The sequence below is a fragment of the Chiloscyllium plagiosum genome, chromosome 10, assembly GCF_004010195.1.
Source record: "Chiloscyllium plagiosum isolate BGI_BamShark_2017 chromosome 10, ASM401019v2, whole genome shotgun sequence".
NCBI classification, from domain to species: Eukaryota; Metazoa; Chordata; class Chondrichthyes; order Orectolobiformes; family Hemiscylliidae; genus Chiloscyllium; species Chiloscyllium plagiosum.
The window spans coordinates 30543006-30568918 of NC_057719.1; the positions used below are offsets into that span (position 1 = coordinate 30543006).

General features: G+C 38.2%; 1 protein-coding gene across 4 annotated transcripts in view; it reads right to left on the reverse strand.

Annotated features, from left to right (window-relative positions):
* Positions 1-25913, reverse strand: part of LOC122553482 (spermatogenesis-associated protein 7-like) — an 84168-nt gene that overhangs the window by 6766 nt on the left and 51489 nt on the right. For all 4 annotated transcript variants that reach the window (XM_043697292.1, XM_043697291.1, XM_043697293.1 and 1 more), the window contains 5 exons: positions 16288-16348; positions 14922-15025; positions 9572-9625; positions 8777-8854; positions 4408-4465 (listed from right to left, as the gene is read on the reverse strand). In XM_043697292.1, the coding sequence (XP_043553227.1) occupies positions 4408-4465; positions 8777-8854; positions 9572-9625; positions 14922-15025; positions 16288-16348 (355 nt within the window). The remainder of the gene's footprint in view (positions 1-4407; positions 4466-8776; positions 8855-9571; positions 9626-14921; positions 15026-16287; positions 16349-25913) is intronic.

The following is a 25913-nucleotide window of genomic DNA, read 5'->3' on the forward strand; positions in this document are numbered from 1 at the left end:
AAAATACAAAGGTTCTTAGGGACTTGACAAGGTAGAAGTGGAGAGGTTGTTTCTCCTTGAGGGACAGTCTAGGACCAGAGAGCATAATCTCAGATTAAGGGGTTGCCTATTTAAAACAGATATGAGGAGGAATTTCTTTTTTCAGAGGGAAATCTGTGGAATTCATTATCGTATAGAGCTGGGAAAGTTAGTTTTTTTAAGTGTATTCAAGGCTGAGATGGACAGATTTTTAATTAGTATGGGTATCAAAGATTATGAGGACAAGTCAAGGATTATCAGATCAACCATAATCTCACTGAATGACTCAACGGCCCTAACAGGTTATTTCTGCTCTGTGTCTTTTGGTCTTACTTTTTCTTTACTTGATTTCTTCTTTCCTTAAACAGGACAAGCTTTTGATTTTGTAGGGATTGGCAGATTTTGTAATGAAATTAGTTATTAGCTACTTTGACATAGTGATACTTATTTCTCTAAACGGAAATACAGATAATTAAACAAAAAGGGGGTAGAAATTGGTTTCCTTTGCACCCTATCTTTGAGTTTCGAATGTACTCAAAGCACACCAGTTAAGCAGTGAGTGGCCTGTTACTGCTATTCCCAGGGATTGGTCCTAATACTAAAATTGCAGCACAGAGTTTTCAGGTATTTAGTGTAAGCGTCTAAAGGTAGTTATTAACATATTCAAAGAGCTCAAAGCCCATTCAAAAACAGCTTTAGGTATTTTAGGCCTCGGGATTCTTCATCAGCAGCCAATTAAAGGCAAATCTTTTCTTTAAGAAATATCCAGCAGAATCAGGAGGAGAACTCCCAACTTCATAGACATAAGAAAAATGCAACAAACATTACCCACTGCTATATACAGCTTTATTTTGACTTCACAAAAGCCTTTGACTCTAAACAGCAAAATCTTTGGAATATTTGCTTCAAATTTGGCTTTCAATAGTTTTTTTTGCCATTCTCATCTTCTCCTCAATGTCTTGCAAGGCATGATCCTCACCAACATGAACAGCACAGACCCATTACAATGAACTGAGCCTATTCTCCACAGTTTCAAAAAGTTAGAGGAGATCTCACTGAAACTTACAAAATTCGTACAGGGCTGAATAGAATAGATGTGTAATAAATCTTTCCCTTGGATGGTGAACCTAGAACTAGGTGTCCCACTTTAAAGATAAGGAAAGGCTATTTAAGATTGAGATGAGAAGGAATTTCTTCTGACGAGGTGGTGAACCTTTCAGAATTTTCTCTCCCTTCAAGACCTGTACAAGCCTAATCTTTGAACATGTTCAAGGCAGAAATCAATAAGATTTCTGCATACTAATAACATTGAATAATTTCGGTATACAGAGGCTGAATGGATTACACCTGCTCCTATAACCTATGCTTTTTCTCAGAAAAAATAAGAAAATGAACAAACTGCTGAGAAAGCTATGGTCCTTGTTCAACCTACTCTCACAGCACAAAACCTCTCTATTGACCAACATCAATGATGAGATCTTGAAAAACAGACCATTTTCCATATACTGGGAGCTTCTTTTTAACAAAGGTGAATATAGTGAATATATACCCTGTTTCTTCTCATATGATAACCCTGCCATCCCAGGAAACAGTCTGGAGAATCTTAGCTGCATTTCCTTTCCTTTCCTAGGTATGTAGACCAATACTACATACAATACTTCAGGTAGATGGAAAATAAATTCATTATCATCTCCAAAGTGCTCAGTCTTCAGTTGACTGAGGAAAAGCATTTGAGAGTGAGAATTTCAAACTTTGAGACAGTCATCAAACCATAGAAAATAAAAGTATGGTACATCCCACCATGGCTGATGGTGGAATTTGAAATTCAATAAAATTTGAATTCAATGAATGTGGAATTAAAAGTTAGCCTAATGGCACCAGGTACCCTTTGCCAATTGTCATGAAAACCCATCTAGTTCAATAATGTCCTATAGGGATAAAAATCTAACACTGATACCTGACTTAAGACATAAGTCTTTAGGCCCACAGTAATGTAGTTGATTCGGAACTGCCTTCTGGGTAATTTAGAGTAATAACTGCTGACCTAGCAGCGACACCCATATCCTTTGAATGAATAAAAATTAATTTTTAAAAGTTGGGTATTGGGCTCATTGAGCTGCTCTACCATTCAATATGGTCCTGGTTAAACCTCTATTTCAATGTCATATTCACGCTTTCTCCCTAAATTCAATGACTTGGCCTCCATAGCTTAATATGGTAGTGAATTTCATAGGTTCATCACCTCTGAGCAAAAAAAAGTTCTCCTCCTGAGACTGTGGCCTGTTGTTCTGGACCTCTCCCTCAAAAAGGAAAACATTAGCCTGAATCTAGTATTTAAAGCCTTGCCTGAGTTTGATACATTTCAATAATAGCTACACTTCTAAACTCCAGTGAATATATACCCTGTTTCTTCTCATATGACAACCCTGCCATCCCAGGAAACAGTCTGGAGCATCTTAGTTGTATTCCCTCTATGACAATTATGTCCTTCCTTTCCTAGGTATGTAGACCAATACTGCATACAATACTTCTGGTGCGGTTTGAAGTAAGGCTCTGTGCAGCTTCAGCAAGAAATCCTTGCTTTTGTACTCAAATTCTCTACCAATGAAGATAAATATACTACTTGCCTTCTTAACTGCTTGCCACACCAGCATCTTGCTTTCAGGTGACTGGTGTACAAAGAAAATCAGGTACCTTTACATATCAAAATTTCCTAATCCATCACTATTTAAATAATCCTCTGCCATTCTGTTTTTCCTACTGAAGTGGATAACTTCACACTTATCACACACTGTAAGCAAATTTTGCCACATATTTGTCCTCTCATTCAATTTGTCTAAATTGCCTTCCTGACTCTTTACATCCTCCTCACCATTCATAATCCCATATGTTATCTACAATCTTGGAAACATTTCAGTTGATATTCTCATCCAAATCATTGACATATATTGTGAAAAGTTGGAGCCTAAGCATTGATCTCTAAAGTTACGGTTTACTCTGCACTCCTACATGGATAACTCAGGGGTATAAGAATTTCAGGAACGCAAATTTCAAAGGAATGAGAAATAAATTGACCACAATAGTCTAGACTTAACTGTTAACTATAGAAAACTTTAGACTAACATTAGGATGTATTAAAAAAATTTTGTACCATTGCTACATACTAAGTATACACTCCTAAAAAGCAAAGTGGACACTTGTAGTTCTGCAGCCATCATTAATAAATGAGGGAAGAGTCAGTAACAAGCTAAAATAACAATAAGTGTAAAAGGAAAGATGCAATCCAGTAGATTAGTAAAGCCATTAAAAAAAAACAAGGGAGGAGAAAATTAAGAAATAAGGTGCAGAAAAAGAACCAAACATAATTTGGTAAAAAGGGTAGCATGGTGGCTCAGCAGTTAGCAGTGTTGCCTCCAAACACCAGGGACCCGAGTTTGATTCCACCCTCGAGCGACTGTTTGTGTGGAGTTTGCACGTTCTCCCCAAGTCTGCATGGGTTAGCCATGGGAAATGCAGGGTTACAGGGATCGGGGAGAGGAGGTAGATCTGGGTGAGATGCTCTTTGGAGGATTCAGTAGGATGAATGGCCTGTTTCTATACAGTAGGGATTATATGAATTCAGACTCTGGCCTTTTTAAATTCCCAGTCTAAATTGTGTGGAGACAGCCTAGGATAGTGTTCCTGGCACACATGTTCAAACCCCATCACAGTTGTTAAAACTTGAATTCATAGAACATAGAACAATACAGTGCAGAACAGGCCCTTCGGCCCTCGATATTGCGTCGACCTGTGAACTATTCTCAGCTCGTCCCCGTACACTATCCCAAAATCATCTATGTGCTTATCTAAGGATTGTTTAAATCTCCCTAGTGTGGCTGAGTTGACTACATTAGCAGGTAAGGCATTCCAAGCTGTTACCACTCTCTGCGTAAAGAACCTGCCTCTGATATCTGTCTTAAATCTATCAATTCATTAATTAAATCTGGAACTATCTGGGCATGGTGTAGAATCTTGCACTGAATAAAACAATGTTTTGCATATATAGAAAATCTGTGCAACCTTTGTAAAATCTCATACCACACATCACACGGAATTACCTCTTCCAGATCTCCTCCTAGACAGCTTTAATAGAATCAAGTTTTTTTAACTTGTAATGAAAACATAAGAGTTGAATAGCATGCTGACAAGTTGTCATGGATCACGTGTGTTTATTTCATTGAAATACAGTGAGTAACTAATAGCTTCTGTAGCCTAGGATTGTCTTAATACTAATAGCTATAGAGGAGAAAGGAAAATAAACAAGCATATGAAACCTATAGATTTTTTGCCCTTTTGATAAAACATCATTGTATGTTTTAAGAATATTGACACCTGGAGGTATATACTCACTTCATTTAGTCGATGTCTATTTTCTTCTATACGTCGTTCAAATATTCTTTCCAAAACACTGAATAAACAATGAAAATACCTTATGTTAATTAAGATCTGTGTTTTATCACCCCTGATTCAATCTGAAATTATTTACAACATTTTAAGTTAAAAGGTGATTTTAACACCAAGTTTTATTTTAAAAATATTAAACTAGCTGAACTAGATGAAAAAATTAATTACTATCCTGTTTTAATATCAATGCTGAATTTTTTTTTCTTTATTCAATCACATGATATGGGTGTCGCTGGCTAGGCCATCCCTAATTGCCCAGAGGGCAGTTGCTAGTCAACCACATTGCTATAGGTCTGGAGTCACATGTATGCCAGACCAGGTTTCCTTCCCAACCAGATGGACTTTTCCTGACAACTGACAATGTCATGGTCATCATTGGGTGCTCAATTCCAGATTTTCATTGAATTCAAATTCCACCATGGCAGGATTCAAACCCAAGTTACCAAAACATTACATGGGTCGCCTGATTAATAGTCTAGTGATAACATCACAAGGCCATTGCCTCCCCATTGTACACATTGGGACATTTTACAAGGAAGCTTCCATAAATGCTATTGAAACAAAGCTACTTGTTACAAGTTTAATGTTCATTTATCAATAGTGCAGTACTTTTCACTTGATTGATGTCAGAAATGCTGCAATTCATGAGTTGTTGTTTCTCTTAGTCTTACTGCTACATTGGCATAGGCGATGTGGCTGGCTTAAAGTTAAAAGAATTCTATCACCAGGTATCCAAAGTGTCCATCTTATTCAGGCTATCTGTTTAGAAATGGAATTGTGGTCTTATGATTATTTTCGCTGTAAAATTTTACTGCTGTGTATAGCAGTCTTTCCAATACTTGGTACTTCAAGAAGAAGGGTTTATGCCCGAAACGTCGATTCTCCTGTTCCCTGGATGCTGCCTGACCTGCTGCGCTGTTCCAGCAACACATTTTCAGCTATGCTCATACACAGCTTAGCTAAACCCTGCTTTTGATGCAACTTGGAGCACAATTGATGTTTTAGGCTTCAATCAGTTCCATTAGCAATGGAAGAGAATAGGTCTTCTGAAGGCAAATGCATTCTGGTTTTCCAGGAATCACAAAAATAATCTGGATTGCTGTCACTTAAGGAGCCTTGCCCTCCACCATCACAACAATCCAACCTCTTTTCTCATCCCTGTAACTTGCCTTCCAATTCATGAAATGACAAACATAAATTACCTGGTTGTGTACCTATATCTTCCACTGTATTTAGCAATAAACTGAATCAGATGAACCTTGTTCACTATCAAAGGTCTCAAATTTGTTATCTCCTCTTATGGCAGATACCCTTTATGTTTAAAAAAAAATAGAATATTTGCTCCTTGCACTATTTTCCACATAGGCTATTTTATATGTTTATCAACCTCTGCATGAACAGGTTATGCATCTACTTTACTGATGTCCTAGATCTTGTGTTAGTATTGTATATCTTTCTAGTAATTTATCAATTCCCTGCAATAACTCCAATACTTCAGTCGGATGTTCTCAGTTGCATTTTATCAAAATACAAATTCTGAGAATTGTTAAGCATTTCCTCATGGTAGACACGACAATCCTACTTATTAACTTAATTATCCTTAGCCCTCCCTCTCAATGTCTCCTGTAATACAGCACCTAAAACTGTACATTATACAATTTAGCTGACATTTCAATCCATACTGAGGAAGTGCTGCATAGTTAGTGTGTCTTTTCACCTTGGTTGTAAAATGGTCCTGTCAACTGAATGTTAAATATGCCATTGCACTCATTTCATTCAATTTGAAGTATTATGATACATACAGAATAGCTATGACATTCTTTTACACAGGAAGGGGAGATGGTGGTGTTGTGGCGGTATCATTGGATTAGTATTCAAATAAAATTGGAATTATAAGCTAGTATCAGTAACAGTGACTATATCATCAATTGTTGTAAAAGTCAGTCTATTCACTAATGCCCTTTACAGAATGAAAATGTCCTCTTTTTACCTGGTTTGGCCTATATGTAACTCTATATCCACATTGATGTGATTGACTGTTGACTGCCTAGCAAGCCATCAAATTCAAGAACAATTAGGGTTGGGTAATAAATGTTGGCTTTGCCACCAATATCTACGTTCAATAGTAGAATAAATTAAAAATAAGCTGTTAGACTGGACCTGTGGCATGTGGTGAATGAATAAACAAGAGGGGAAAATATACTTGCCCTTACCTTCACCAACCTATCTGCTGAAGCCCCATCATCACATTGATGATACCCTCCATTGTGCTGTGGTACAAAGCTAAAGGTAAAATGCATAGGGCTGCTCTCTCACTAGAGAGACAATGGTGGTGGTTTAACCTGAGGGTTACCATGCCTCAGACAAGGGGACAGGTTCATGGTAACCTCAGCTGGTACTGGAATCGAACTCAAGCTGTTGGTACCACTCTGTATCGCAAACAAACCATCGAGCTAACCGAGCTAAATGGGATATATTGTGAACAGATCTCGTAACTCAAGACTGGTCATCCATGAGAAGCTGTGGACCATCAGCAGCAGCATTTTTATACTTCAGTACAATCTGTAACCTCATGGCCTGGAATTTGCCCCATTCTACCTTTACCATCAAGCCAGGAGATCAACATTTATTTAATGAAGAATCCTGAAGCAGCACCAACCATTCTTAATAATGAGGAATCAGTCTGGTGATGCTACAACTCAGGACTACATGCATACATAAAAGCATAAACAACAACTGATATATAGGGCTAAATGATTCCATATCATAGGATCAGATCTAAGCTATGCAATCATTCCACATCCAGTTGTAAGTGGCGGTTGACAATTAAACAACTTACTGGAGAAGGAGGCTCCACAAATATTGCCATGCTTGATGACGGGGAGCCCAGCAGAAGTGCAAAAGATCAGGCTGAAGCAGCTGCAACAATCTTCAGCCAGTAGTGCTGAGTGGATGATCCAACTTGCTCTCCTCCTGAGGATCCCAGCATCACTGCATGATATCAAATGCTAAATGCACTGCACACTGTAAAGGCTAAGCCCTGACAACTTTTAAAAAAAAAAATTCACTTGTGGGATGTGGATGTCGTTGCCTGGTCATTTATTGCCCATCCCCAACTGCCCTTGAGAAGGTAGTATTGAGTGGCTTTCTTGAATTGCTACAGTCCCCAAGCTGTAGGTTGACCCACAATGCCCTCAGGGAGGGAATTCTAGATTTTGACCAAGCAACAGAGAAGGAATAGCGATATACTTCTAGGTCAAGATGGTGAGTGACTTGGAGGGCATGTTGCAGGTGGTTGTGTTTCCTTGTATCTGCTGCCTTTGTCCTTCTAAATGGAAATGGTCATGATAGAGTTGTCGAAGGATCTTTGGTGAATTTCTAAAGTGCATCTTGTGGTTAGTACACATTGCTACTACGGAGTGGAGGCTTAAGGATGTGGTGCCTATCAAGTGGGCTGCTTTATCATAAATGGTGCCAAGCATCTTGACTATCAACGTCCTGGGGATTACCATTGACTAGAAATTCAACTGGATTTGCAGTATAAACACAGTAGCTTTCAGAGCAGGTCAGAAACTAGGAATACTGTGGCAAGTAACTCACCTCCTGACTCCAAAAAGCCTGTCGACCATCTACAAGGCACAAGTCAGGAGTGTGATGGAATACTCACATGGATGAGTGCAGCTCCAACAACACTCAAGAAGCTTTACATCATCTATGACAAAGCTGCCAGTTTGATAAACACCACACCCACAAACATTCATTCCCTACATCATCAACACAAAGAAGCAGCAGAGTCTACTATCTACAAGATGCACCACACAACTCACTTAGGCTCCTTAGATAGCACCTTCTAAACCCCTGACCACTGCCATCTAGAAGCACTAGGACAGCAGGTAAATGGGAACACTCCTCAGAAATTCCTCTTCAAATCACCCATCATCCTGATAGAAATATATCATGTGTACTTCAGTGTTACTGGGTTAAAATCCTGGAACTCCCTACCTAACAGCAATGTGGACATACCTGCATTGAATAAATAGCAGTTTTCAAGAGGGTGGCTCAACTCAAGGACAACAAGGGATGGGTAGTCAATGATGGCCCAACCAATGAAGCCCAAATTCTATGATGCATCTTATTTCTTTTTTTCAGAGATCAAATGGAGCATCTAAATAAATGCAAATCATTTCAAAATAACTTTCAACTTAGTGACTCTATCAATTTGAAACTACCTACATTTACCTTTAAAATTATTTGAACCTACAGTGCTTTTGATAGAGAGTGAACCTACAGGCTAGCTAAATTATGATAGATTTACCTGTTCGAAAATAATCCTCGAGTCAATATTTCACTGGTAATATCAGAGATGAACTCAAGATACTTCAATTCCTCTTCTCTGCAGGGAAATGCATATGGCAGTAAGTAACCTGTAAGTACAATCTAGTGTGACAGTTTTGGAAGACTAGAGGAACCAGTTAATTATTTATCACTCCAACTTACAAGATTTTGAGAGATTTCAAATTAAGGGGCTAGATACTGAGATCAAACATTATTATTTTTAGTATATTTCGCTCTGAATATTACCTATAAAATGTTAGATTAGATTACTTACAGTGTGGACCAACAAGTCCACACCAACCCGCCGAAGCGCAACCCACCCAGACCCATTCCCCTACATTTACCCCTTCACCTAACACTACGGGCAATTTAGCATGGCCAATTCACCTAACTTGCACATTTTTGGACTGTGGGAGGAAACCCGCGCAGACACAGGGAGAATGTGCAAACTCCACACAGTCAGTCGCCTGAGGCAGGAATTGAACCTGGGTCTCTGGCGCTGTGAGGCAGCAGTGCTAACCACTGTGCTACCGTGCCGCCCACGGTTTGCTAGAAAATTAGCACAGCTTTACATCCCCAAAAGTAGTGTCAACAACCCAAAGGAAAACAATGTAATTAATGCAGCATACATAGCAAGAACAACAAATATGAAAGAAAAACAGAACTCTGACTATGACAGACAGAAAATCAGATGACTTCAAGAATTCTGAGAGTTCTCAGTTTGAATAACTTTGCCATTAATAACAACCATAATGAAATAAAGTACAGTACTTACTCAGCCTTAACTTTCTGCATAATTGATGACTTGATTTTATTTGAAGAAGATAATCTGAAAATAATTGATTTGAATAGACGATCATAGGGGTTACAATGTAAACAATGGATGTCAAAGTCAACCAAGCAACAAGCAAAATTTGATTACGCTTCTTGAAATATCTTGAGTTGTAGCTACTTGTGAAATTTCTTCATTCCATCACCTTCAGTTCTCATTTAACTCATGTTTATTTTGAAAACCCACTCTTACAAGTTTAAAGACTTAATATTGCAGATGTATACTTTCACTCAAGCAGTAATATCTACCATTGTACTTCACTGCATTCCTAGAAACAATCCTTTCGATCATGCGGAATAGAAATGACATTTTTTTCTATGGTGTTCCTGCACATCAAATTATCATTGCACATAAGTTAAACCCAAACACTGGAGTTCTCTACACAATACTAAAAAAAAATCCTGCAACTTTTGCCTTTGCATACGTGTAAGCTAACACAATTTAGTGACCACTACTTGGAAATATTTCCAACTGCATCAGAAAACTGAGATTTGTTTTTATAATTATTGCTAGAGGTTTATGAGCCATGTAATTCAAGATTTAATCAAAAAAACCATAAGACTTATCATAAATATAGACATTTAGCCCCTCAAATTCAATGAGATTATGGCTGATCTAATAATCCACAACTCCATTTTCCTATCTTTTCCCTATAATGCTCGATTTGCATACCGATTAAAAATCAGTCCATTTCAGAATTGAATAAATGTACTTAATGATCCAGTCTTGACAGCCCTATGTGGTAATGAATTCCACAGACTCCCCCTCTGAGAGAAAAAATTATCTTCATCTCTGTCTTAAGTGGGCAACCCCTTACTCTGCCATCTGGACTTAGACACTCCCTCAAGGGGAAATAACCTCTCCATATTTACGCTGTCATACTCCCTAAGAATTCCATTTCCTTCAATAAGGTCTCCTCTCATGCTTCTAAAATCTAATGAGTACAACTTCAGCCTACTCAATCTCCCCTAAGAAAATCCCTCCATACCAGGAATCAATCTAGTCAATCTTCTCTGGACTACCTCCAATATTAGTATATCTTTCCTGAGACAAGGGGACCAAACTTTTTACAGTATTCCAGGTATGACATGAATAATGCTTGATACAGTTTATCAAGACTTTTCCCTATGAAATAAAGGTTAACACTCCATTTGCCTTCTCTATTACTTTGAACTTGGATGCAAGCTTTTTATAATTAATGTACAAGAACCTTTAAATCCCCCTGTGCCGCAGTTTTCTGCAGTCTTTCCATGCTTAAATAATATTCAACTTTTCTATTTTTCTGCCAAAATGCATGACCACACATTTTCCCACATTATATCCCACCTACCAAGTTTTGATCATTCACTTGACCTGTCTCTATCCCTCTGTAGAGCTTTCATCATTCTCACTATCTCTCTTCCCATGTATATCTTGGTAGATCTGCAAACTTGGCGATAATACATTTACTCTGCCATTCAAACCATTAATAAGTACTGTAAATAATTATTTCCTCAGTAATGATACCTGTGGCATTAGTTCCAGGTTATCATCCTGAAAATGCCATCTTTACCTCAACTCTCTGTCTCCTATTTAATTAGCTAATCCTTTATCCATGCTAATATACCACCTCCAACACAAGGGGCTCTTATTTTACTAAGTAGATTTATGTGAAGTACCTTATCAAATGTGTTTTGGAATCCAAATGAATTACATTTATTGGTTCTCTTTATCTATTCAGTTTGTTACCTCCTCAAAGAACTGTAATAAATTTGTCAGGCATGACTTCCCCTTCCTGAAGCCATTCTAATCCTGCTCCATCATATTTTGCATTTCTAACCAATCTGCTATAATAGTCTTTATAATAGATTCTATCTTTTTGCCAATGTCAGATGTTAGGCTAACTGGCCTACAGATTCCTGTTTTTTTGTCAAGCTCCATTTTAGAACAAGGGTGTTAGACGGATCTTCCATATTACTAGAGCTATTTAATAAAATAAGTAGAAGATAAATAATTAATTTGGATATGAAACCAAATAATAGAAGAGGTATTTCATTGGCAGATGGAAATTAATGTGCCTTAACCTTTTATTTGGAAATGGTGGTTTGTAACTAACATAGCTCTATTTATCAATTTGTTACTGTCATTGCCAAACCTCAGTCAATGTATGTTCTTGTAAATATAATCACTAGTTTTAGCAATATTTTAAATTCCTAACAAAATAATCAGTAGATTCATTGTGACATTAAAATTCGAGAAAGCTTGACTGAAATATAAATATACCAGCCGGGCCAAGGCATGTGTTTCTACACAGTAGGCAGGCTGTAATTCCTATCTGTGAGGAACTATGCATTTATGTATGAAAAGGTCTTATCTTCAAAAGAATATTAACAAGAAAATTAAATGTGTAGATGAAATTCAACATAGCTAAAGAAACCTTGAGATGATGGACACAATGACTGATTACTTCCCATATTAAAGCATGTCTCGTTCTTTGTACGTACACCGAGTGATTTCTATTAATTCACATGGTAACTGCCCATGTACTGTTTGCTTCAGAAAGTTGGCAGTCCATGATTATGATTGTGACAAAGCTATGGCTTTAAGGGGTGTGTTTTGTCCTAATTTTTAAAATGAAGTGTGATTGACTCAGAGGTACCAAGCGTCTTGTTCCAAGCCAATAAAATAAATAGCTCATGAGGCCTTGGGCTTTTTTCAAAAAGTTGGAAGAATAGAAGTGGCCTGAATGGGTGGGATCAAACTCCCATAAAACCAGGATAGCATTCAGCAGCAGTTGCTTGAGTCTTGAAGCTGGATGTAGAAGCTTTCTTTCCTCCCACTGTTACAGCTAAAAGCTGTGGTTCTCTTCCTAAATCTAGAATTACATATGAGACAATCTATTTTATTAACTTTGCCTTTGTCAAGGCTGTACCTATGAAATGTTACTATGTTGGAACAGTTAATGATTAGTTTATAATTTTAAGTATTTCGATAGAGTTTTACAGTTAAGTTAATTCTCTTCTTTTATTTTGTCTATATTTTAACTACAGTATATGAATAAAGTGTGTTTTGCTCCAACCCTAGTAGTTTGACCAATTGAATTGCATTCGGAATGCAAAGCCTGGCACTTGTCTTTAAATTAAGAAAAAGTTAGAGTTTCGGCTCTCTCCTGGACATGTTTTTTAGGGGGGGAGGAGGGGGGTGGTTGACTTCGTCCATAACAGTTGCAAATAGACCTCCACGTGAGACTATTTTTTGTTGTTTATCTACAGATAGTTATGAAGTTGTTAATCACTGATAAGTTAAAAGTTGTATACAACTTTGTACTAATGTCACATCTTTGCTGATTGCATTTTTCTTCTGCTCTTAATTGTTTTTACTGTTCTACTCAATACCAACTTCCATTTTCTTGTCTAAATTCTCCTGTTCTTCTGATCATCCTGTTAGTATATTCTTGCAGTTTTGCACATTCCAGTGAATGATTTCCCTTTCTTCTGGCAATATTTGTACAGGTTAGACTTTTGCTTTGCCTAATTTTCAACTTGTTATTGATGCACATGGAATGTTGGTTTAATTAAGCTCTTGCACATACATTTATCGCACATGTTCAACAATATACCTTTAAATGTACTGCAGTTGTATTAAGCTAACATAATATTGATCAACCTTCCTCAATTTAGTTACTTTATTGGTTGCCTCATTCTATTAAATTTAATCCTTTCAGGTATTGGGTCCTGGTTTTGGATGTTCTTGATTCCAAAATTATTTTTATAACTTTATTACTTTAATATCATTATTCACTCAGCACAACTCTGATTTCCAGAACCTGCATGTTTTCTGAGTCTTTAAAAAATGCATATTGCAATAAGAAAGCTGCAAGAGATACTACGCAAAGAAATAGTTATGCTTTATATTCAGTAACACTGACACTAAACCATTTAGATTTTCCCAGTTTATCTTGGGTTGATTAAAATATTCCATTAAAATAATAGGCGTTTCATATACTTTCATTACCTTTTAATTGATCAAACTCCCCAGCCCGCACTCCACTCCACCTCTTTGCTGACTGGGTGGTCAATAGAATAAACCTAGTGATAGTTTGGATTTTTTAGCATCTGATATCAAATTAGGGTAGTTAATTCTCAAGAAAATGAAGACTTTACAATTTCTAGCATTATTGACAAATTTAATCACTTATTGTGATGTTTCTTTTTTCAATTGTGATATAGCCAGGTCTGAACATTAACAGTATTGTGGTTAAGCGAGGGGTTGAAAGATTATCAGGCTTGGCAAGAATGTGTATTTAAGTTAAATTAGCTCAGTTATGAAGTCATTGAATTGTAGAGTAGGTCAAAGGGATGAATCACCTAATCCTGCTCCAAATTTATTTGTTTATACAACTTGCTACCACTCATGGGTACTATGATTGGAACCTTATTTGAAATATGGCATGAACAGGGAAATTGTGCACTGGAGTCAAAGATGATGATAAATGCTAGCATAGGAAGAAGGATGAAGAGCTTTCAGCTAGGGTCCTTATCCATCTAGAGAATTAGGATTTACAGGTAACAACTCTTACATTGCCACCTAAGCCAATAGCACATGCATGTCACCTACAGATTATGAAAGTAGTGCTCAGAGAATTCTGCCATCTCTTTAGGCCATAAGCTCAGTCTCAGAACACCCCAAGGAATCTAAAATGTAGAATTTTTATTTTGTGCTGTTGAAAGCATTTGATGATGGTTAGATTTTTAATGATATGGTTAAACATTACTATAATTTGTCCAATCATTTGCATGTGCTCTCAGTAACCACATTTGCCAGCTATGATTCTGGACATCTTGGATGTTTGTTAGATTGAGAAAAGGGAAACAAAAACATAACTTTATGAATGGATTATTTTTGGACAGAAAAATTAATACATAATCAATGACCCAAAACACTGTTATGTGAACTCTAGGGAAAAGATCTGCTTTATGCGAAAGTGAGTACTGCTGGAAATTAGAGTCAAGAGTGTGGTGCTGGAAAAGCACAGCAGGTCAGGCAGCATCCGAGGAGCAGGAAAATCTACGTTTCGGGCAAAAGCCCTTCATCAGGATCTGCTTTAGTCAAACATTTGGTGAGTGGGACTAATAATGACATTTATTTTGAAGACTAGAAAGTTAGAGAGATAACTGAAACAGAAATGGAGAACTAAAGGGAAAGAGAAAGAAATCAAAAACGGCAAATATGACAGTCTAGCCATAACAACAGGAAAGTATCAGAGAAGAACAAAATATGTACAAGACATTTAGACTTTTATTTGAATACATACCTTTCTACACAGTAATCATAAGGGTGTTCAAAACTTTCTTGTAGCTCTTTGCAATGGGAATTGAGAGATAAAACATCCCTGTCCTCTTTATCATCAGAGCGAATCTGTTTATTATAAACAGCCGACCAGAAAAACTTTATACACCTTATCGTTCTACTGAATATACATGATATTTAAAATGTCACCATACTATTCTAATTGACCAGAACTCGATGAATTTACAACTAACATACATCAATATTAAAATTTACAATGATTATCATTTTTAAAATACTCATTCTGCAGATAGCGGCAACATTTGGAAGGCCAATAGCTTTAAAAAACATCCCTAGTTTGAAAAATGATATTGAGCCTTCTTCTCCAGCTATCACTGTGCATGAGATGAAGATAAATAGAGAAACCTAATGAGAATTAAGTAATGGCTATATATTTCCGAGTCAGGGGGGCATTTGAGGGGAAACTTGGGACTGATGGTGTTTTCATGAACTTTTTGCCAGTGTCCTTCAGGTTATGGAAATTGCAGGTTTAAAAAGAGTTTAAAAAAATCTAGGTGAGTTGCTGTAGTGTATTCTGTACATAGTTGACACATAGGGGCTAGTGGTGGAAGAAGTCTATAGGTAAACTGATGGATGAGTTCCAAATCAGTGAAACTACTTTGCCCTGAATAAAGTCTAGCTTCTTGAACATTGTTGTGCCTGCACCCATCCAGGAAAGAGAACAATATTTCACCACGCGCTTGACTTCTCTCATGGAGGTGGTGGTAAGGTTTATGGATATCAGGAAATGAACCATTGGTTCCAGGATTCTCAGTGGCTAACATACTAGTAGTGGCAAGATTTGATAGGAAATTCAGCAATATTAAACCACTGGAAATGATTGGGTAAACTTCATGTTGCACCTGTATGGAAATGACTTGACTAAAATCATGAATACTTCTAGATTCTTCAGCAATAAAGCCATGGTACTGTTGGAACTCACACCCTTTGTTGTAACCTGTGTATGCAGCTGTTTCTTTGGTGTTACATGAGGTTCATCAAAATTGCAATCTGTGATGATAAAGGGACCACAAGAAGTGATCACGAAGGATTATCTATCCTGAATTTATGTCTGAATGCGATCCCAAGTGCTTCAGCTTCAGCAATCACACGTCACATTCCAAAACTTATACACATTAATTTACATTGTAATTTCTAAAACTAAAAATTTTAAAAGCATTTGGTCATATGAAGAACATTAATTTTATCATAGAATATGAATTATACTTTGTGTAAAGAATATTCAGTCTCTTTCATTACCACAATACAAAGATTATTCGTTTAGTATATCATTTAAGATTGCCTACAGTAGAAGTGAATTATCACCTAACCTGTGATGAAGTAAACTGTGAAGGATCCTTCTTGTTCTTCAGTGAAGGTGCATCTCGAGAGCTATAAATCATGAATATATCTTTATGAACTATAGTTTTAATTCAACTGCTTGAAGAACATGATAGCATTTCAGTATTGTTTCTAAGAAAAGGAAGAGAATGGTCCTTAATCCACACTTATAAAATATTAATAATTTCTACAATTTTATAGATTATATAAAATGTGCACAATAGTTTTACAGAATGAATTAAAACTCTTCAGTTGATCTTTGAAATTAAGATCTTAAAATTATTGTCACTAACTGACATGTTTCAAACTGAAGCTATGTCTAACAGACTTGCTTCAGATTACCTGCAGGCATAATCTTATATTTTAAACTCTAGGATACTTCAAGATCATTTCTAATTGGTAATTTCAGCAAAGTTCAACAAAAGCATTTAGGCAGGAAACTAAAAGGGGTTATTTTGGCGAGATGGGTGATATGCTAATACCTTACAGGGATGAGAACAGTCAAACCTAAAAGAGAGCATGCATTCTGGGATATACAGCTAAGTTTGGAAATAAATGTCTAAAAATTCCAATATAATGAATTCATGAGTTGATTGAGCAGTTGCTGTTGGGACTGTGTTTCAACGTTAGTAATTTTGAAAAATGTAAATTTCTAAGCTAGTACAGGGAAAGAAAGAATCTATAGGCACAGGAGATTGAGTTGATTTGTGAATGATGGTGAAAAATTACTCCTTTAACTAATCTCCAGTTTATTTAGTTAACTGCACAAGAAATAGGATAAAATGTGTTCAACCAATTCAGAATAATGAAAGATAAAGTGATTCTCTCAAATATGTAAGGTCAAGGCATGGCAGAACAAGTTGGCCAAGTGGAATGCTCATCCTGTGGCATTTGGGGAGGCCTGGATGCTTCTCATGATCCAGAAGAGTCTATTTGCAGCAAGAATCACTAGCTGCACAAGGTTGAGCTTCAGTTTTCAAAGGTCAAGCACTAGTTACAGTCACCGGCACATCCACGAAGCAGAGAATTACATGGATAGCATGTTCAGAGAGGTGGTCATACTGCAAGTTAGGGGAAAGCAGTAGATATGACTGCCAGGCAGTCCAAGAGAACTAGAAAGGTAGTACAGAAGTCCCCAGAGCTCCAACTCACTAACCAGTTTTCCATTCCAGATATTGATGAGGGTGATGGATCCTTGGAGAAGTGCAGAAACAGCCAACTCCATGGCATCACCAGTATTCCAGTTGTATAGGGGCGGGAGCAGAAAAGTGTGGAGGGGCATTACTGATAGGGGATTCTTTAGTTACAGGACTGGGCAGGTTTTTTCTGCAGCCATCAAAGAGACTCCACAATATCTTGTTGCCTCCCTGATTCTAGGATTAAGATACCATAGATGGCTGCATGGCATTCTTCTGCAGGAGATCAAATGGCCAGAGGTTACGCTCCATTTTGATACTAATGACAGAGGTTAGAAAGATAATGTAATCCTGAAATTGGAATTTAGAAAACCAGGTAGAGAAATTAGAAAAGGTGACCTCTAAAATAGTAATTTTCAGATTATTCCCAGTGCCTCTTGCAAGTGACTACAGAAATAGGAAAATAATACGGGACTGGTAAGATGCTTGGGGGGGCGGGGATGGTGGGCTTTAGATTCATGGGACATTGTGATCTGGGTGTGCAAAGTGCTGGGAGAGATACATAGCACTAAAATAGACAACAACAAGTTAATAGGATGAGTTGGAGTAAGGAGTACTTATTTCGAGTTGGAGTAATTAAAGCATCCCAAATCAGTGTTTTACTGCATGTATATGACTGCACACAGTCTTATTAATACAATTAGGGAGGTACATGCACAGATTGTCTTGTGGAATTATGATGTATGGTGATAAGAGAGACCTGGCTTAAGGAAAGGCAAGTCTGCATGTTAAATATTCCTGCTAACTTGTTCAGACAAAATAGACAGGAACCAAAAAAATGAGGAGTGACAATTTCAGGTAAGGAGAACAGTGCAATACAGGAAAAAAGAGCATATTCACAAGGGATCAAGGACAGAATTGGTTACCTATAGCTAAGGAATAAGGAAAGTGCAGTTACATTGCCAGGTGTAATCTACAGATCAGCAGCTTGTGGGGAGGATATAGTGCAGTAAATCTACAAGGAAGTTAGAGCAAGGTGTTAACATCATAGAATAATAATAATGGAAATATTATTTATCCGTATAAGACTACGATAATCGTAGTGTGAAAGGCAATGAGGGAGAAGTGTTCCTAAACTGCATTCAGGAAAACTTTCTACAGCAGTATGTGACCAATCCATAGCAAAAAAGGAAATTTCAAAGTCCTCTAAAAGCATAGCAATAGTATAGGTGTGTTAAAAGGAAGAAAATGGCTAATTAGGAACCAAAACAGGAATTTACATATTGGGGCACGAGGCATGATGAGATGTTAAATTAGTAGTTTGCTATCTTTGCTAACAAGGCAGATTCAGCCCAGACCTTGGTGACAGGGGAGAAAACTCAGTCACTTGAACGGTTTAAATTTGAAAAGGAGATACCGAATAAGCTGTTGATATGTAAACTTAATAAGGCATCAAGACTGGGTGAGATGCATCCATGGATATTGAAGAAAGTGAACAAACATTGCAGAGACACTGGCTATAATCTTTCCTGAATTTGGGGCAATGCTGGGAGATTGGAGATTTGCAAACATTACGCCCTTGTTCATTAAAAAAAAGTTGTACAGAGAGGCCCATCAACTATAGACCAGTCAATTTAACTTTAGTGGTGGAGATACTTCCAGAGACAATTATTTGACATAGAATTAATAGTCACACAGAAAAATCTGAGTTGATCCGGTAGTGTCAGAATAGATTTGCTAAGGGAAATTTGTGTCTAACTAACTTGAAGTTTTTTAAAGAGGTAACAGAGAGGATTGATGCGGGCAAGGCTGTTGATATGAAGAAGGCCAACAGGACATCTGATACAGATTTTCAAAATCATGAAGAGGCTGGATAGAGTAGATAGTCAGGGAACACAGTTTTAAAGTGTTTGCAAAAGAAGCAAATGCAAGGTGAGAAAAAAACTATTTTATACAGTGAGTGATTAGGGTCTGGGACATGTTTTCTGGAAGCTTGGTGAAGCCTGGTTCAACTAAGTTATTCAAGAGGGCACTGGATGATTACTTAAATAGAAACAATGTGCAGAGTTACAGGGAAAAGGACAAAGATTAGTACCAAGCAACTTCTCAATAACGGAGTCAGAAGGTTCGGGTTCATGGAGATTGCCCAAACAAGCTGATCAAAAGTATTCGTTTCTAAAACCTCAAAGCAACTCTTCCACCATTTCATTATACACTGACATACAGACAACTTACAATATTTTATTATTCACAGGCAACATTCACACCCAAGGTGCATGTCATGTTAGATTAGATTAGATTAATTACAGAGTGGAAACAGGCCCTTCGGCCCAACAAGTCCACACCGCCCCACCGAAGCACAACCCACCCATACCCCTACATTTACCCCTTACCTAACACTAGGGGCAATTTAGCATGGCCAATTCACCTGACCTGCACATCTTTGACTGTGGGAGGAAACCGGAGCACCCGGAGGAAACCCACGCAGACACGGGGAGAACGTGCAAACTCCACACAGACAGTTGCCTGAGGCGGGAATTGAACCCGGGTCTCTGGCGCTGTGAGGCAGCAGTGCTAACCACTGGGCCACCGTGCCACCCATGTGTGGTATGTCTCTCTCTCGCACAAGCGCACAGAAAAGTATGCACATGATCAACTTTCTTCTGTCACAACTCATTGGTTTAGTGTGCTGAAAATCAAGTCACACCACTTCCAGAGCCATCAGCAATCTGAAAAGATTTATTCAAAATATCCAAAGACGCCATTTACCTGACTGACAAACTCGGTTAAAAGTAAATACTCATCAGGTTTTTGTATTTGACCACAAAGTAACTATTTGTTAAGTAAAGGTAAATTTACTGTAGTTCTACAGACCATAGGCTGCTGTCTCATTAGAAAGATGACCGGAAGTGGTTTAATCTGAGGGTCACCTTGCTCAGGCTAGGGTAGAGACTGAGAAAGAAGGTCCTTCATGGTAACCTCAGCCGGTTTGGAAAATGAACCCATGCTGTTGGTCTCACTTTGCATTGCAAACCAGCTATCCTGCCAATTGAGCTAACAAACATCCCCACTTATTATGAACAAATTGTCTTTACCCAATGGCAGAAAAGAAATACAAATTGCGAATTTATAATTCTACAGCTTAAACTTTACCTCTTCTTAAATTCTCCCTTTACAAACTGACACACACAAAGAAAGCCAAGGACATTAAGACCATAAGAATAAGGAACAGGGGTAGCTATTCAATACGATCATGGCTGATCCGCCCAAGGCCTCAACTTCTCAATTTTGCCAGCTCTTCAAAGATCTCAATTCCCCAATATTTAAAAAAATTTATCTACCTCCTCTAAATACTTTCAGTGATCCAACCTCAACTACTCTCTGGGGTAGACAATACCAGACATTCACGACCATCTAGGAGAAGAAATTCCTTTGCATCTTAGTTACAGAATAAAGGGACACTTATGTAAAACTATGTTTCTTAATTTGAGATTCCCCCATGAATTGAAACGTGTCAACATTTATCCTGTTAATCTCCCTGGATTGGGCAAGGTCAAAAATGACACGACACCAGGTTACAGTCCAACAGGTTTATTTGAAAACACAAGCTTTGGGAACTTCGCTCTTTCTTTAGGTGCGAGTCTGAAGAAGGAGCAAAGCTCCAAACCTTGTGTTTTCAAATAAATCTGTTGGACTATAAACTGGCATCGTGTGATTTTTAACCTTTCAACAAGGGAATTTATAAAGAAATAGGCAACAGTTGAATGTTACTGGAGACTTTTTTTATACTTCCACTGAGGAAACAGACACACAAAGAGAGCTTTCTCTTTGCAGGCAAGGTATTTCTGCTGCACTGGCCTCACACATGCCATGGTTACCTGGGGAGATGCCAATCAAAATGTTGTTGTCAAGCAATTGTTTCCTAGTTCAGAATCGATTGGCTCTGTTTTGTTTGCATTTGCTCTCTCAGTTCCAGAAAGAAGCAACATTATATACAGCTCACCATGTGCTCCAAGAAACATGACTTTTAAAACTAAAGCCATCTTTTTGTACAGTTTCCTTGGTTTAAAGCAGCATCTCCATTTTCTAGTCCATAGTCCAAAAATGAAGAGAAGAAAAATATTTAATCTTTATATTTTCTTTCAGGGCTAGTTAGCATCAGGACCAAACTGTAGAGGTCAGGCACACTACACTTTCATTGAAGAAGTATGATCAGAAGGGAAGTGGAAAACCCAGAGGCTAAGGCAGAACTAGAGTAATCAAGATACATGGTTCCTTCAGGTTTCTTACAGATGCACAATTATTTCTGATTCTAATCCACAAAGCTACATTTGTTCCCATGCTTCACATGCTCTCACGAGTTATGGCCTCCTATAGGTTTCAACCTTCAACTTCTAGCTTTATCATTATAAGCTCTCAGGAACAAAAAAATCCACTACACATACTTGGAATAAGAGCAAAATAAGCAACAGCCACCTTGTGCTCCCCAATTCGGAGAGTGAGGACAGCAAAAATAATGGATTGTATAAGTAGCAACCAATTTAGAAACTGGGACAATGCATAACTTACCAGCTAGATCAGAAAGAGTTTACAATGGCGGCATGGTGGCTCAGTGGTTAGCACTGCTGCCTCACAGCACCAGGGACCCAGGTTCGATTCCAGCCTCAGGCAGACTGTCTATGTGGAGTTCACACATTCGCCCAGTGTCTGCATGGGTTTCCTCCGGATGCTCTGGTTTCCTCCCACAGGTCAGGTAGATCGGCCATGCTAAATTGCCCAGAGTGTTAGGTGCGTTAGTCAGAGGGAAATGGGTCTGGGTGGGTTACTCTTCGGATGGTCAGTGTGGACTTGTCGGGCTGAAGGGCCTGTTTCCACACTGTAGGGAATCTAATCATGGGTTCAAGTGGGCAGCAACCACACCATGGCAGGAGTACCATTGACTTAGTTCAGATCATTGCTGAGGACTAAGTTCGTTTTGTAAAGGAGTCAGACCAGGCCCTCACAGACTGAGATCCAAAGAAGCCTGAAAAGTGGGAGAAGCCGATAACAATGCTTGGTGCACTGGAGGGTCTGTCTGAAAAGTACAGGTCACATTAAGGGTTTAGAAGAATCTGTATCCATTTTGGTCTTTACTTTTGTGTACAGCTTGGGACTCATTGCCTTTGACATGAAGAAGTTGGCAATCTGTATCTGATGACGGAGGTCACAATTTCTAATAACGTCATTGCAACTTGCACAGAAAATAAAGTGCTGTAATCCAAATGGTAACCTGCAGGAAAAGACTTACACAATACCATTTTTTTTTGTAACTGGCCAAGAAGTTAAAAAAGGCTGCTAAAGTCACCTGACTTTTACCAATGCCAACTTTATAAGTTGCAGAGAGACATATCCAGACATATAAATAAAACTCTTGAACATGACTTAATGAAATTCATTAATGACTTATTATGAGAATTTAAATTGTGCATTGACAAGAACAAATGCTACAAATCCCAGGTGGGAAATGAACTGTCTCCAAGATGCTAATGACATATGGAAAATGACTTAAGTTTTAACAACATAATGTCAGCTAAGAATGATTTAATGATTTCTAGATAAAAAGAGACTCCATCCTCAACCAATCTGGAATAACAAACACCTTTTCAGGTGGAGAGAAGATGAGAAAGAGAGAGAAAAAGTGTGACATCTTAAAATAGCGAGTGGTCCGCTGTAAAGCAATCGGGCAGTTAACAGAGTTACCCCTGCAGAACCTGAAGCTTCTCTCCCAAAATCTGCAGTTCTAAGAAACCGATCTGTACAAAAACATTCATAATCTCAATACAAAAGCCATGCCAGCTGCTAGATCTGATTTCCCACTTTAGAATCTCAGCAGTTATCACCCCCCCCACCACCACCACCCAACTCCCGCCCAATGCACCATGCACATCATATCATGGCTCAAAATGTAAGGGACAAATGAGTGTCTCATTAAAATCAACTCCATGGATACCAGGCATTCAGCATTAGAATTAGGTTTATTGTCACACGCACTCACATGAGGACAATGAAAAGTTTACAAAGTTGCCACTTTTGGCAGCATCTTAGGGACAAAAGGTATCTCGGTACAAAACCTTAGGAATTCTTGATGATCTACAAGTGTTTGCACAAATGCGGCTTCTTGACGGGATAGATTGTTTTCCTCCAAGTTTAAACGAGAACTCATATAGGGCCATGAGCAAATTGCTCCCTGAGCATTGAAAATCCCACAATTCTGAAAAATCCCAATGCTCTCTGCCTCTTGTCTTCTCTGGAGATTCTGGTTTGAGATTCCTCAGAGGGTCAGAAATGCAGGTGCTCAGAGAATCATGACAATAGTATATATGATCCATGGTAATTTCTAGTAATTGGCTCCAGTCAGGGATGGCATGGTGTTGTGACATCAGGGCCAAATAACTGAGCCTGAAGATCGAAGGGGCCCACTCTTCTTGGGTTGGGTATCCGAGCTTCTGCAATTGGGTTGGGGATCGGGTCAGGAGCTGCACGGTGATTTCTGTGCATTAAATATGGGCAAAACCATTATTGCACTCAAGACTTCACTTTGGCCACTTCAGAGGCTTTTTATGCATCTAAAATATCTGGGCAAAACTGATATCAAAATATCATACTAGTGGTATTGAGATTAGGTGTATTTTGTGGCCAGGTAATAGAAAGTCTGGGTGCACAAAGAAGAAAAAAGTACCAATTTCCAGAACTAATTTCTGCTCATCTCGGTGAACAAAAATGTCACCCAAATTACAGTTTCCAACGAACCATGTCCACGTCCTTTGTGCATTTCAGTAGAAATAATCACTTCACAATTTGGAAAGTATCAGCAGGACAGCATGAGTTGGCTAGAGCTCTTTCTTGAGAAAAGACCAAACCAAATGATGCCCTGATAGAAATGTTCTAAAATTACAGAAGAATATGATGTTTCCCCTTGTCAGTGAGACATCTCATTGCCATACGGATTGGACAAAGTAAATAACACAGACATATTTAAGACAAAGTTGGAATTAGCATATTAGGGAAAAAGGAATAGAAGGATTTGATAATGTGGTTAGAAGAAGAAATGTGGAATGATATTGTTCTGGAGCATAAGCAAAGGCATGGATCTATTAGGCCAATTGACCTTGCTGCAATAATTTGTAAAAAAAGGAGTAATTTAAGCTGAAATATAATTCTAATCAACCCAATACATAATTCAATTAAAATCAAAAAAATAAGAAAATTCTTTAGAACTAAAACTTCAGTAACTAGATGTGCACAATATGATTCCTAAATACAGTAAGACCATTTTTTAAAATGTTTGTGCTAACTTGAATACAAAGATATTGAGTACTGAATTTAAATATTTCTGGAGTTAATCAATCAAAGTATTGTTATAAATAAAATCGGCATGAATTTATAATCTTTCTCTCAGTCCTTCATAGCTGTAAAATTGCATTTGAATTTATACTGAGGGGTATGACTTTTCACACACTCAGATGAACAACCATGGCCTGGAGTTTCTGAAGCCAGAGTCCTTTTTGCAGAGTAGATGGGAGTTTCACACTGGGACCCTGCAGAAACTTCAGCATAGCAGACTCCAAGGGAGCAACCCAGGAAATTGAAGATACCACTGGGCAATTTCCCGATGCCTAAAACCCTCCAAAACGGAGTCTGAGAATCTAAATCAGAGAGGTTGAAGGGTTCCCCTGCAGTTACGTAAATTTACTTAGGAAGTTAGACTATTAATAACTTAATAAAACTTTGTGAGAAGATTTGTAGCTCGGGTGTTCGTTGTTGTGGTTCTGTTCGACGAGCTGGGAATTTGTGTTGCAGACGTTTCGTCCCCTGTCTAGGTGACATCCTCAGTGCTTGGGAGCCTCCTATGAAGCACTTCTGTGTTGTTTCCTCTGGCATTTATAGTGGTTTGATCTTTGCATTACAGCTTCTGCTATGAGTCCAGAGATGGGTGAGCCCATGGTATGCCGTTGATTTGTTCATATATTTGGTTGTTGAATGTGAAGTGTGTTGTGAGGCACAGGTCCAGTAGTTTGAGTATGCAGTCTTTGTTGATAGGTTCCCTGTCTTGTTGTCTGTTCTGTATGTCCAGCAGGTTGGCTATTGTTTCTCTGGCTAGGGTTTTGTCGATAGAGGTGAACAGTGCCGTTACATCGAATGAGGCCATAGTTTCTTCCTTGTCTATGTGTATATTTCTGATGGTGTCCAAGAATTCCTGTGTTGACTGTATAGAGTGTCTGGATCCGCTGATCAGGTGTTTCAGTTTCTGTTGTAGTTCTTTAGCCAGTTTGTGTGATGGTGTCTCTGGTAGAGATACGATGGGTCTGAGTGGGATGTCTGGTTTGTGCACTTTAGGTAGTCCATAGAATCTGGGGGTGGTGTTACTTTCAGGATTCATTCTCTGTAGGTCAAACCTGGTTATCTGTCCATTTTTTTGCAGGTTCCTCAGTGTGTTGTTT